Consider the following 15,228-nt stretch of genomic DNA (forward strand, 5'->3'; position numbering starts at 1 on the left):
CAGCATGCCTCGATCTCTCCCTCCTCTCCCTCTGTGTTTCCATGGCAACACACCTTGAGCTAGCCCCCAAGAGGAGCTCTGGCACCTCCACCCCCTTTCGCCTCCTCCTCCCCTCCCCCCCTCCCCTGATGCCTCTCCCTCCAGTCCCTGCCATCAATCGCCCGGCCGGCCCGTGGGCTGCAGGGCGTGGGGCAAGGGGGGGGGGGGGGGGGGGGAGACGGAGGTGAGGAAGAGGGGGACGAAGGGAGGGAGGAGGAGGAGGGAGAGGGGAGTGTGGGGGCCAGGGCCCTGGGGACCCCCCAACTCCCAACCAAGAAGCTCATTTGTGTGCCAGCTCACGCTGCAGGGGGTTGTGGGTAGGAGGGTGGACGGGGGAGGGTTAGGGGGGGAGAAATGGGGGGTCGGGGGGGAGGGGTCTGTGTAGACGGCACAGTCCCGGGGGAGGGGCTGAGAGCCAGGGCGCCACCTGGCTCCCTCCCCTGGTCAATTAGCTGGAAGCAGATTGGCTAAGCAGCAACCGAGGCAGAGGCTGTAGCCGCGGTAACAGCCAGCCTGTCTGCTGCACCGTTGTTGGGTTCAGTTGGTGGAAAGATAGAACCATAATAATACATAAACAATGTTCTTTGCACCTCACTACACGGCTGCACTCCTTCACTGCACAGTTCCCCCCCCCCCCCCCCCCCCGTTCTATCGGCTGCATCAGGCTACACATGATTCCCTCCTTCCTTCTGTCCAGGTACAGTCCTCTCTCCCCCTCGTTTCATTATCTCCTTTTGCCCCGTCATTCTTTTTGTAATCTTTGGTCTGTCACTCCATTCCCCCTTTTTCTCCTCTCCTCCGTTCCTTCTCTCTTTCTCTCTCTGTCTCCCTTCTGTGTCCGGACCAGACCGTTTCTCATTAGGAATTCTGTGTGTGCGCGCGCGCATGTGTGTGGCAGAGCCATGCTGTTTCTCAATTAAGACACTGCATACCTTAGGAGGTGAGCCGGGCTCTCTCCTTCTCAGTCAGGCATACGTGTTTGTTTCTGTCTCTCGCTCGCCCTCTCCCTCTCTCTGTCAATCTCTAGTGCTAATCCTATAAAGTCACATCAAACTGATGGTTCTTAAAAAAAAAAAAAAAAAAAAACATCTCTTGAGTCTGTGTGTGGGGGTGGCTGGGTGGGTCTGTGTGTGCGTTTATTCATGTGTGCGTCTATGCATGCTTGTGTCTGCGTGTGGCCCAGATCAGTAGCTAGATTAGTGAGTGGAGTGTTTGAAGGATGAGGAGCATGCTAGCTATTTAACCTCCTCCTGCTGCTTCACTAATGACTCCACCAGTCTAGACTGGTCTGCTCCACCCTCTCTATATACCTGCTCCACCATAGTCTAGACTGTAACCTGCTCCACCATAGTCTAGACTGTAACCTGCTTCACCATCGTCTATACTGGTCTGCTCCACCCTCTCTATAAACCTGCTCCACCCTCTCTATAAACCTGCTCCACCAGTCTAGACTGTAACCTGCTCCACCATCGTCTAGACTGGTCTGCTCCACCCTCTCTATAAACCTGCTCCACCATAGTCTAGACTGGTCTGCTACACCCTTTCTATAAACCTGCTCCACCATAGTCTAGACTGGTCTGCTACACCCTTTCTATTAACCTGCTCCACCATAGTCTAGACTGGTCTGCTACACCCTTTCTATAAACCTGCTCCACCATAGTCTAGATTGGTCTGCTACACCCTCTCTATAAACCTGCTCCACCATAGTCTAGACTGGTCTGCTCCACCCTCTCTATAAACCTGCTACACCATAGTCTAGACTGGTCTGCTCCACCCTCTCTATAAACCTGCTCCACCATAGTCTAGACTGGTCTGCTACACCCTCTCTATATACCTGCTCCACCATAGTGTAGACTCATAGTCCATAGTCATGGATTAGAGGAGGGCATGTTTGAATTCACTGAATTACTAACTTTGAGGATTGCACATTAGTTAGTTCTTATTGACTTTGTGCTGTGTTTTATTTAAACTCCTCAGCCTCACCTTCACCCCTGGCCTCCCCAGGCCTCCTCCCCCCGCCCCAACCCAAGCCTCCCAGGGTAGCTGTGCTGAGGTTGTGTGGCGGCCTCACAGATCAAATACTCTCTGTGAGACAAAGCCTAGCGGCAGGACGCTCCACAGTCCTGTCATCTCACCATGGGTCTCACTCACTCACTCTGTCCCTCTCTCTCTCTCTCTCTCTCTCTCTCTCTCTCTCTCTCTCTCTCTCTCTCTCTCTCTCTCGCTCTCTCTCTCTCTCTCTCTCGCTCTCTCTCTCTCTCTCGCTCTCTATCCCTCTCTCTCTATCCCTCTCTATCCCTCTCTCTCCCTCTCTTTCACTCTCTCTCACACACACACATACACACACAATGCTCTGAGGGGGAGGGCAGAGAGACAGAGAATGTTCCCTACTCGCGGATCAAAACAACTGAGTTTGTCACAGTAAAGACATCAGTTGTATAGGGGGCCTGACACACACACACACACACGCACACTTTCTCTGGGCCTCTTGCTAAATGCCCTTGTGTTGGACAGCCCAATTATATCCGGGTTCTGTTTTTTCACTTTCACTTTCCTTTTTCACTTTCGGTTTTCCCCAATGTACTATATATTTTTTCTTTCTTTCACTCTTTTTCTTTTTTTTCATTCATTCATTCATTCTCTCTCTCTTTCTCTTTCTCTCTCTCGGTCTCTGTCTGTTTTTCTCTCTCACTGACTCTGGACTCTACACAGAACACGGAACATTGTGATCCACGTTTACCTCTGTGTGGGACAGGACATGGCTACTCCTTGCCTGACCTGGCGCTCTTTGAGGATAGTGGAGGGGGGGGGGGGGTGTTGGTGGGTGTCTGACCAAAGCAGTAGACCAGTCGATACCTACAAGCCCCTGTGGCACCTTAACTCCCCTTCCCCCCGCTCCCCCAGCCATTCATCCGGGGATTATAACACCCTTCAGCAGGCCTTTGAGACAGAGGGGAGATTGGAATCAGTGGAGGCGGTTTAGGTGGGGGGGAGACTGAGGGAGGTGGGGGGGGGCAGGGTGTGTCATGGATGTTTGATTGAAGACTTTATTAACCCTGCGTGCCCCTGCGGCTGAGCAGCAGGACTCCTGGGGGTGAGGAGGGGGGGGGAGGCAGGACAGCGGGGGTGGGCGAGGACAGAAGCAAGGCAGGGATGGGGAAGAGTTGTCCGCTGGTATACTGGGCACAGCGAGGGTCCGGGATTGGGGAGCAGCGGCGCCAATCTGATGGCATGGGGGCACATGGGGAGGGCCGGGGGAGGCAGGGGGGAGGGCGGGGTTCAGTCCTGTGTGGCGTGAGGCAGATAAGACCGGAGCGGCGACGCCCAGCCAGGACGCCCACCTTTCATCTGTCTCACCGGCAAGGGGGCTGTGATGTCATTTACACCGGCTTAAAATAGAGCAGGGGGAGGAGGGAGGAGGAGGAGGAGGGGGAGGAGGAGGGGGAGGACAGGGGAGGGCAGGGGAGGGCAGATAGCCCAGACCACTGGGGGGGAGGCAGGCAATTACCGGCCGGGAGGGGAGCCGCGCTGGGATGAGGGGGGGGGGGGGGAGGGAGCGGTCACTCTGGCCAAAACACAGAGAGAGAGGGTGAGAGAGGGTGAGAGAGAGAGGGAGAGAGAGGGATTGAGGGAGAGAGGGATTGAGGGAGAGAGGGATTGAGGGAGAGAGGGATTGAGGGAGAGAGGGAGATGGAGAGAGGGAGATGGAGAGAGAGATGGAGAGAGATGGAGAGACAGGGAGAGAGGGAGAGAGGGAGAGAGGGGGAGAGGGGGAGAGATGGAGAGAGAGAGGGAGATGGAGAGGGAGGGAGGGAGGGAGGGAGAGAGGGGGAAAGAGGGAGAGATGGAGAGAGAGAGGGAGATGGAGAGGGAGAGAGGGGGAGGGAGAGGTGGAAAGCAGATAGAGAGGGAGTAAGGAGTAGGTGATAGAAGGTAAGCCCTGTGTCAGATTGACCATATTTGGGGCGTTGCCATGTTTGTGGTATAGTGCCAGTTTCAGGGGTTTGCCAGGTTTGTTGTGTAGTGCCTTTTTAGTGTAATTTTGGCTTGGCCAAAGATTCGACTGTAGCACATTCCCTACCTGGCTGTATACACACACCTGCCTTGAAACTCAGAGGAGGTTAATTCATCACTTACCCTCCCACACAGTCACTTGACCTCCTAAGCTATTTACGTCAGACAATAACACATTCTGTTAAGGTCCAAAATGCAACCTATGTGTGTTGGTGTTTTATTTGTTTGTACTCTCTATACTGTACCAGTGTGTGTTTTATATGGCCTACATCTGTCCCGCCTCCATCTCTGACCCTGCGTGTCATATCCTGTGTTCTCCTATTTGCAGAGGAAGGCATCAATCACGAGTGCAAGCTGTGTAACCAGATGTTTGACTCTCCCGCCAAGCTGCTCTGTCACCTGATCGAGCACAGCTTCGAGGGCATGGGCGGCACCTTCAAGTGCCCTGTCTGCTTCACAGGTAAGAGCTGGAAGGACACACACACCCACATACACACATACAGATGTAAAATATGCTCACACAAATGTGCCACACACATGCACACATAAATAGCCATAGTATTTATTTTGATCATACAAATATTATGACAAGCACCCTTGCCTTGACAGTCCTAGCGAAGACACTCCCTGGCGGCGGAGTGTTTGTGTGTGTGTGTATGTCTGTTGTGCCTGCATGTGCCTAAGTGTGCGGGTGGGTGTGTGTGTCGGGCAGATTATTCAGCTCCTCTTAGAGTCCTGCTGTGTTGATGAGCAAGATAATCAGACTTGATTTACCCATAATGCAGTCTGCATTCTATTGGTCAGGCAGTCACCCCCAGTCATTCATAAACAAGGCCTAGCTTTACACACACCGGTTACACCCACACACACACACACACACACACACACAAAACACACACCTCCCCCCCCCCACACACACACACACATGCACACCACAAGCACACCCTTTTGTACTGTAGGGTGTGAGACAGCAGTGTCCTCTAAGATCCGAGGGCCAGAGAAGGTCAGAGAATAAAAATCGGCTTTAAGACTCGGGTCAGCTAATCCTGTGCGGTTGCCAGGTTCAGCCTGTCTTCTCTGCGGTTGCCAGGTTCAGGGTGTCTCTGAGCGGACGTGTGTCAGGAGCTAAGCAGCCTGGGCCCACCAGGCGGTGGTCTCAAAGTCACATTGGAGCCCGGGGCCCCCTGGGAGCCAGACAGCAGCACAGACACACCATTGAGGCAGGGCTTCTTTCATCTGCTCCTGTTCTCTTGCCCTGTCTGTTGGTCCTCCATCTTGTATCTCGATCGACATCCATGTTCATGCATGATGCATGGTTACTTTATGCACAGTAGGCACCTGTTTGTCTGTGTGTCTTTATGCCTGCCTGCCTGCCTTCCTGTCTGTCTGTCTGCCTTCTTCCCTGCCTTCTTCCCTGCCTGCCTGTCTGCCTTCTTACCTGCCTGTCTGTCTGCCTATCTATCTGCCTTCTTACCTGCCTGTCTGTCTGCTGTCTATCTGACTGCTTTCCTGACTGTTTGTCTGACTGTTTGTCTATCTGCCTGTCTATTTGCCTGTCTATCTGCCTCTATCTGCCTTCCTGTCTGTCTGTCTTCCTTCTTCCCTGCCTGCCTGTCTGTCTGCCTGTCTGCCTTCTTACCTGCCTGTCTGTCTGCTGTCTATCTGATTGCTTTCCTGACTGTTTGTCTGACTGTCTATCTGCCTGTCTATCTGCCTGTCTATCTGCCTGTCTATCTGCCTGTCTATCTACCTGTCTATCTGCCTGTGTATCTGCCCGTCTTTTCTACCTACCTGTCTTATCTGCTTGCTTACCTGACTATCTGTCCGCCTGTCGGTTGGCCTTTCCCCGTGTATTAACAGTTTTATTAAAGCTCCGACCGCATCTATCCCCCATCCCTCCCTGTCTCACTCCAACTCTCAGTAGTTTTGTTTGGTTGTGTTCTGCCTTCCCCCACAGGTGCACGGGCCTCTTTTAAAGTTTAACTCTATTCCTGCGTGGCTTATGAATTAGTTAGAGGGGTGCTGCTCCTTAGGGGAGGCTAAATAATTCATCCTCTCCACACAGCAAACTTTAGTTTACTGAAACAAAAAAGAGAAAGAGAGGGGGGGGGGGAAATACAGGGACAGAAGTAAAAAAAAAAACTGAGCAGTGGAAGATAATTTATTGATAAATATCACAAGGTCTTTTGGGGATCTTTTTGTCTGCCTGCTGTCTCTCACTCCCTCTCTCCAAACTCTCCTCTCATCACTCCCTCTCTCCCATCTCTCCTCTCATCACTCCCTCTCTCCCATCTCTCCTCTCATCACTCCCATTGTCTTTGAATGCTTTGCTTGAGACGGATCCTCTTCTCTCCTCTTCATTGGAACTGACACTGTTGAAGTTGTTGTCTCAGGGTAGCTTGTGTGTGTCTCCAGGCGCTGGACTTGAACAAAGCCCCTGTGTGTATGTGTGTCTGAGTGTGTGGGGGTGGGGGGTGGTGTGTGAGCTTTTCCTGTTCCTGTTATCAGTGTAACCTTCGTCTTGTCAACCAATCACCTGACCTCTTCTCCTTTTGTCCCTCCCCCAGTGTTTGTCCAGGCCAATAAGCTTCAGCAGCACATCTTTGCGGTGCACGGACAGGAAGACAAGATCTACGACTGCTCCCAGTGTCCCCAGAAGTTCTTCTTTCAGACAGAGCTGCAGGTAAGACAAAGACCAAAGACTTAACATGGATGGATGGATGAAGGAATTGACTAGATACATGGAATGAATGAACCAATCTGTTTGTTCAATCGATCATAAATTGATTGATCGGTTCACGTCTACCCTAAGCATGTTCATTGCTCCATAACCAAGGAGAAAGTTTCCATAAACACTGAAGGGCGACGGAGAGTTGGTTCTCTTCATATTTCTCCATCTCTCCATGCTGTCCTGGTGGGGTTCTGGCTCTGCCGGGTCGTTAGGGTCCAGACAGATAGAGGAACGTCCGGCCCTGTATCACTCACCCATGAGTTGGTCCAGTCCAGACCCAGGCCGGGCCCAGATGTCGATCACTCACCCATGGGTTGGTCTATATGGCAGCTGGGGTCAGCGTTGCCCTGCCCTGGGAGGATCCATCATCCTGAGCCGTGGTGGGCCACAGGCTGGATACCAGCTTGGCTCTGGAGCTCGTGTGTGGGCTTCCTAAGGCCACCAACAGCCTCCCATCCCTATCCTATCTGACTTCATTCCCTCCAATAGGAACCCATCTTCTTCCCTAACGCCCCTCCCCCTTCTACTTGGTCCACCCCGCCTGCTCGCTCGCCGTCCTTTTTACCTTCCCCCCTTCTCCCTCCATCCCTCCTTCCGTTCACTACTCCAGGTGGTATAAAGGGTCTGAGGGACTGACGGTGGGAGGAATGGGGGACAGGAGGGGGGGAGACAGGGAGGGAACCTAATGGCCAAATTATAGGTATGGCTTAATTTTGAAACTGACCTAGATCCCCCCCCCCCACACACACACACACACACACACACACCAATGCCCTGTGTGACAGTGATGTAGGGCTTGAGGCGGTGGGCATATGGCTGGTCAGTCCATTTAGCAGCAGGGGGATCGATGGACCCTGTCGGTCACTGTCCGTCTGCCCCCCAGGCCTTGCCGCCCACCCACCCACCCACCCACACACACACACACACACACCGCACACACCTCTTCTCCACCTCCACACTCTCCTCTCCTCCCTCCATCTTGGCCCTCCCTCTCTCCCTGCACTGACCCGGTCACACCATCAAGAAAAAAGGATGGTCACTTGTCTTGCTCTGACCACTCACTCGATCACTAAGCTGATTAAGACACACACACACACACTACTCCCTAGCTACTCTGTCAGCTTGTTCTGGTGAATATCCATCCTCCAATCCTCTGGCCCTGGTCCATGTGTGTGTACCTCCCCTTCCACTTCCACACCACCCAGCCCCATCCCCGGCCCCAGGAGGAGCTGCTCTAAGTGGGGGAGATGGAGTGGTTTGAGTGGGGGAGACGGAGAGGCCTGGTTGTGGAGGTTAGAGTTCGCGTTGAGGCTAGATCTTTTTTGTTTGTGTGTATGTGTTTGTGTGTGTTAATGAGTTGAGGATGGATGGATCACACGAGTTGGCTGGTGTGGAGAGGCTATGCCCCCCTTAGCCCTCAAAGGGCCTTACCAGACCACCAACCCTGTGTGTGTGTTCAGACCACCAACCCTTTGTTAGTCCTCCACCTACCCAGAGGGCCTTGGGCTTGTCCCTGCATCATTTCCTTTCCTCTATGGCCACCCAACCATCACTCACTTTCTTGAGCTTTTCTTTCCTTCTCTCTCTTTCTCTCTCCCACTCTCCCTCTCTGTCTCTCTCTCTCTCCTTCTCTCTCTCCTAGTCCCAGAAGTACTAGCCCCCATGCATATTTTAGCCCCTCTCCTGCTCTCTCCTCTCCCTCTCTCCTATGTGCCTCTCCCCAGTGCCATATAAATAGTGCAGACGTAAGCTGGTGAATAAGTGATGCTTCGCCCCTGATCAGCACTGCTAGACCCTGCTGCCTGCTGGAGCCGGGCCCCTTCACTCCAAACTTCACAGAGACTCACACACACACACACACACACACACACACACACACACACACACACACACACTAGCCTGTTTTCTCTTTCTCTCGCTCTCTGTTGTTGCTACTCTCCCCAGGTATCTCCTCTACCCTCTCTCTCCCCCACCTCAGCCTTCCTCACCCCTTGGCGGGGGCCTGTCATTGGCTGACAGCGGGGCTGATCTGTACACTGTGCAGGTTCGGCCCTTCCCCCAGGGGGCGCTCTTGCTCTCCACCCACCCAGAGCAGCGGGGGCATGTGTGTACACCGCTTCCTTTAGCGCTGGTAAATATTTAACCATAGTCAGTAGTTTGGCTTGGGTAGGAGGATGGAGGGGGGGGGGGGGGGGTCCTGTCATTTGTTGATTTGTTGACTTTCACTTTCTCTCTGCATCCTGGCTGTGTTGAGTTTTGTAGGTGTGTGTGCTGTCTTTTCCCTGAGCTACTCTAGTGATATACAGAGCTACTCTGTAGTGATATACACAGCTACTCTACTGATATACAGAGCTACTCTGTAGTGATATACACAGCTACTCTACTGATATACAGAGCTACTCTGTAGTGATATACACAGCTACTCTACTGATATACACAGCTACTCTAGTGATATACACAGCTACTCTACTGATATACAGAGCTACTCTGTAGTGATATACACAGCTACTCTACTGATATACAGAGCTACTCTGTAGTGATATACACAGCTACTCTACTGATATACACAGCTACTCTACTGATATACACAGCTACTCTAGTGATATACACAGCTACTCTACTGATATACACAGCTACTCTACTGATATACACAGCTACTCTAGTGATATACACAGCTACTCTACTGATATACAGAGCTACTCTGTAGTGATATACTACACAGCTACTCTAGTGATATACAGAGCTACTCTGTAGTGATATACACAGCTACTCTAGTAATATACACAGCTACTCTAGTGATATACTACACAGCTACTCTAGTGATATACAGAGCTACTCTGTAGTGATATACACAGCTACTCTAGTAATATACACAGCTACTCTAGTGATATACTACACAGCTACTCTAGTGATATACAGAGCTACTCTGTAGTGATATACACAGCTACTCTATATTGATAGACAGAGATACTCTAGTGATAGACAGAGTTACTTTGTGTATATATATAGAAGACTTAGCTACTCAATAGTGATAGACAGAGCATAACTGGTGTAGTCTCATTGCAGCCAGTCATGGGAGTTCACTTGAGAGCTTATTGATATGCTGTTTGTTCTGAGCTGTCTGTCTGTGTTTGAATGGACATGAACGTTAACCCATGCACTGAGCGATGGAAGTGTCTGTATATGTATCTTGCGAGGCTCTAGTTTTAGGTTGCATTTAAGTAAATGAGTGCAATAGCAACGCAGTGTGTGACTGATTTGTCAATTGTATGTGTGCGTGGCGTACTTGAGTGTCTACCAGTGTTAATGGTTCCTCTTCTTGTATCTGTATGCTTGCTTGTTCCTGTGAATGTGTGTGTGTCTCTGCCTGCCTTTCTGTCTAGGTGTGCAGGGAGTAGTGTGTCAGAGCTGGTGAGAGCCACACTGTACAGGAAGTGATGTTGTTGCCCCAGAGGCTGTCTCTGACTGGCTCCTCTGCTGCCCTGCTGATCACACACTGCCTCTATGTTATTAGAATGGGGACCTAGGGGGGCTCTCTGCAGACCTTACACACACACACACACACACACACACACACATGCACACACGGTCTCTCACTCTCACACACACACACACACACACACATACCCTGAGCCCCTGGCTGGCTTGTGATAGGTGGGTTGAGTCAGGGAGACAGAGGGAGATAATCGGGGACTGCACCACAAACATCTGCTTGAGATGGGTTGGGTTAGCCTGGGTTTTGGCTATATTGGTTGGAGTTAGTTTGGGTTAAAAGGGCCTTGGTTAGTCTGGGTAAGATTAAGTTAGACTGGGTTGTATTGGTTTGCGTAAGACTAGGTTAGTCTGAGTAATACTGGCCAGGTTGTTCTTGAGGTACACCACTACGCTTTCTCTCTCCATATGTAGATAGAGAGATGGATGCTTGGATAGAGAGATGTGTACTCATCCCGGTCTTTCAGGGCGACCCCTGTCCTCTCTCTGACGCCTGAACGATGAAAGCCCCTCAGGAAGTGTTTAAGTTGTTTACCTGTTTATGTTGTCTTGTTTTCATTCTCCGTCTGCACTGTGAAATAAACTCGGGACAAATTTAGGTGCAGAGAATTCAAATGAAAAATACTCGACGTGGGGTAAGCTAATCTTCTGAGAAATATAAGACACTCTGCATTCTGCCTGACTGTCTGACTATGGTGTGTGTGTGTGTGTGTGTGTGTGTGTGTGTGTGTGTACGAGAGAGATGGAGAGAGGGGGGAAGAGGGAGGACGAAGAGGAGGGATTTTAGAGGTGGATAAAGAGGAGGAGGAGAGAGGAAAGTGAGACACAGAGAGGGAGAGGAGGAGGAGAGGGTGTGTTGTGCAGATCTTCAGCCCAGGGAGAGATGAGGTGTCTGGGATAAATTGAATAATTTGGGGGCCAGCATGGAGGAGGGAGAGAGACGCAGGGCAGAGGAAGAGAGGAGGGATCCGTTGGGGATAGAATCTACTCTTCTATCTCTGTTATTCACTCACTCCATCCCCTCTCTTTATTCGTTTGTTACATTCCATTATTGGAATTCTGAGGTAGACAGACGCAGAGAGGAACTGATTGAGAAAGCGAGGGTGAGAGAGAGAGAGAGAGAGAGAGAGCGAGCAGGATGGGGAAAACGAGAAATAGAGGGAGGGGTAGAGATCGTGGGGGGAAGAGAGGGAGTGGGGAGGGAGAGAGAGAGAGATAGGGCGAGAAAGAGAGTGGGTGAGAAGGATAGAGGGGGAAAGAGAGAAACGGTGACAGAGGGAAGATGGTGAGGGTAGAGAGGAGGGATCTCCCTATTGGAACCTGTCCCTGATGTGTGTGTGTGTGTCCTCTGCACAGAGCCTGCTCTCTAGTCAGACATGACAGGTTAACAGGGAAGAGTTGTCATGGAACAGCACTGGCACTGCGTGGCACAGCGTTCCGTCTCCTGTGCCAAAACAACTTGCACACACACACACTCAAACAAACACATACGTGCACTCTCCCCCCCCCCCCCCCCCCACACACACACACACACACCGACACACACACAGTGCCACTGACAGTGAAGTATGACATCGACTATGGTGGCTGAGCGAAAGGTACAGGACATCAACCCCATGCATAATCACTGCAGCTCACGTGTTACAACACATGGATCCAAATATCTCTTTCTTGTTTCGCTCTGTCTCTAGTCCCCTCTGAAAGAACCCCTGGGCGTGTCTGTGTGTGTGTTGTGTGTGTGTGTGTGTGGAACTCCCAGTCAGGGGTCTTCTCTATCCTGCAGTGGTGCGTTCAGCAGCTGGAGTCAGACACAAACACACTCCATAAATCACAGTCTTCTGACGGTACTGGAGGAGACTGCAACATCACACTCCACACACACACACACACACACTCTCTCACACGCAAGGCACGCTCCCGGACAGAAACTCCCCCTCACGTATCACATATCCTCACACACCCCCCACAAGTGACACACTCTCTCACACCTTCTCACGAAGTACACCCTGACATGTGTCCATCTCACCATCCACACCATACACTTTATATATCCAGCTCATTGGTCATGACCTTGTATAGTCTATAACCACACAGACTCATATCCTCAACCCTAGTTTTTATGTCAACCCCACGTTGCCCAGCACCCCTTCCCCCCCCCCTCCCCCCCTCCCCTCGCCTCGTGTGTTCTCCTCTGTCAGTGTCAGCATTTCAGTTTGGGGGAGAGCACACCATTTCTTTCGCAGCACCGTAATCAAATAAGCGGTCTCCCAGGGGGGCTCCCACGGGTAGGGTGTGCGTTATATGACAGTGACACGGAAAGGGGAGTGTGCTCTGGTGAGCAAACGAAACGCGATGGGTGCGTGTGCGTGCGTGTGTGTGTTTTGAGGGGTGGAGGAGGGGGGAGAGGGCGTGTGTGTGTGTGCATTCTCTCTCTGTACTCCGTCACCCATGGCCCAGGCCTTCTGGGGCCTTAGAGCTCATCTGGTGCTTACGCTTCTCTGTGGCCCACAGAGCCTACATGGATCTGACTGCTGGGTTACGGGCCCCGAGTGTGTGCACAGGGGTGCATGTGTGTGTGTGTGTGTGTGTGTAATCCAGAGAGATATGGAGAGGGAGAGATCCATTTAAGTGTATAATGTGGGCCTACATGTAGAGATATAGCTGTCCCAGTCGTTCCCAGTGCACGTGTGTGATGTCTGTCTACTGACTCTGAAGGGAAGGGTGTGCCCGGAGGTCATAGGGACTAACAGTGGACTGGATTGTTCTCAAAGAAAACCAGGGTGAACCAAAGTAAAGACGGCTGTATATTTTTGCTAATGGAGGTTGTGCGTGTGCGCGTGTGGGTGTGTGTACGTTGGCTTGGCTCTCCCGAAGAACCAGCAGCAGGAGAGGGGATGTTCCCTCGGGCGCGGGGGCGGGAGGGGTCCGGGTGAGGCGGAGGAGAGAGGTGCGTGTCGGTGGGGGAGGAGTGGCCAAACAGGACATGGCTGAAGAGCGGGCACACACCGTAGCGTAACGGAGGGAGGGAGGAAAGAGGGAATACGGGCGGGAGGAGGGGGGGGGGGTGTAGGGCGGTGGGGGGGGTGGGCGGCGTTTATTTGTAGCAAGCTCCCAAGTGAGTTTCCTGTCTCTGGGCGGTGAGGAGCAGCAGCATATGAAGGTTTAAGACAGCCCATCTGTTAGTCTCCGGCCCTTGGAAGACTGTCAAGCCCACGCTATAAATACAACACTGCTCTAAAGTGCACCAGGCGGCAAAGGTGATTTTTCATTTTGTGTTAAAAACGGAGCAGAGAGGGACAACGGACAGGGCTGGAGCCTCGAGATTGGAGGCTCTCCAGTCCCCCTGACTCACACACACACACACTCACACAGGAAGATACAGTACGCTTAGGCATGCACACGCACACTCTCTGGCATACTCCCTTCCTCCCGCTTGCTCTTTCTCTCTCTCTCTCACGCACACACTTACAACGCATGCGTCTCATTCTAAGCCCAGTGTTTCCTCTTCCTGTGTCTTTTAGAGACTTGGCCGTTTTATCAGGATCCACCAGAGACCGTTACATCACCTCAGAACCTGTCTGTGTGTGCGGTAGTAGTACTAGTGGCAGTGGAGTCCTAGAGAATTCAGAAGTACCTAGCCTATACATTCATGCTTGCGTATGTACATTATTTGTGTGTTTGCGAAGGCCAGGCTGTCATGTGTGAGTTTCACCACCCCTGGCTGCTCCCTAGGGGGCGACACAGAGCCGCTAGCGAGCCAGGCCCTGAGGCGGCACACAGATGCCTGATTGAAAGTGACATGATGGCAGACAGGCCCAGGTACACACACACACACACACATACACACACAAACATAAGTTGCGGTCCTGTGTCGGTAGAATCGTAGATTTGATTTTCTTTTATCTCCGTGTCCCCCCCCCCCTGCTTCACCCCTCGACCACCCCCCTCTCACCACCTCTTGTGCTACACCCCCTCCCCCAGAGTATGCAGCAGGAAGCAGGTCTCTCAGTCCCTGCATTAGTAATGCGACGGGGCCATATTTCCCCAGAGGCCCCGGCTCGGCGAGGTTTAGCCTCTCTTTTATAACCAGTTTAGGAAAACAATGACAGCGGAGATATTGACTGAGCTGGGAGGGGCTGTTCTGCCTTACTCACACCCTCCCACCCACGACTGAGGGGGGGATGTTCTGTCCAACATACTGCTACCCTCCCCCCTCCTGCTTTCGACACGTGACCACTTCCCATCGTAGAAGTTTACTGAAAGTGGTTTGTCGTTGTTGTCTTTGGCTTTGTTGATACAGTAGCTGACAGGTAGAGTATCATTTGAAGCCTATAAAGTAGAGACACAGGGGTCTCCTCTCGTCCCCTTCCCTTCCTACCCTTCCTCTTCTCCTCATTTTCTCCCCTCTCCTCCACTCCTCCCTGTCCAGTAGAATATATCAATTACAGCGGCGTGGAGCTGATGTCACACAGAGAGTCATTATCAGATTCAGAGACACACACTATTCGCTGAATCGATCGCCCGCGGTGTGATCAATACCGCGTCCCTGGCGAGGCTCGGATGAAGAGAGCTAACTGAGACTGGTCGTGCGCTCTGGACCTCTGTCTGCGCGCGTGGCTGTACTTGAATGTGTGTGTGTGTGTGTTTATACCTATTAACTAATTAGTACGTACCCCCTTTTATACACCAAATCAATACTTCAGCAGGAATCTACTCTGTTTGTTTGTTTGTTTGTTTGTTTGTTTGTTTGTTTGTTTGTTTGTTTGTGTGTGTGTGTGTGTGTGTGTGTGTGGGTACACGCGATCCATCCTGTGGAATGTGCAGTAGTGTAGTTTAGGTTCCTTCCTTCCCCTCATCCCTCTCTCCTGCTGTTTCTCTGAGGCGACTGCAGTGCCGTGTAACACTGGGCCCTGGAGAGCGGCCTCACCCTCCTCCTCGCCCCCTTCCTGCAA

General features: G+C 51.9%; 1 protein-coding gene across 1 annotated transcript in view; it reads left to right on the forward strand.

The window, feature by feature from the left end:
• znf423 (zinc finger protein 423) overlaps nt 1-15,228 on the forward strand; it is a 91,108-nt gene that overhangs the window by 72,655 nt on the left and 3,225 nt on the right. Inside the window, exons 6-7 of the mRNA XM_062462011.1 lie at nt 4,382-4,513; nt 6,621-6,736. Coding sequence (XP_062317995.1) covers nt 4,382-4,513; nt 6,621-6,736 — 248 coding nt within the window. The remainder of the gene's footprint in view (nt 1-4,381; nt 4,514-6,620; nt 6,737-15,228) is intronic.

This window comes from Osmerus eperlanus, chromosome 5 (genome assembly GCF_963692335.1).
Source record: "Osmerus eperlanus chromosome 5, fOsmEpe2.1, whole genome shotgun sequence".
NCBI classification, from domain to species: domain Eukaryota; kingdom Metazoa; phylum Chordata; class Actinopteri; order Osmeriformes; family Osmeridae; genus Osmerus; species Osmerus eperlanus.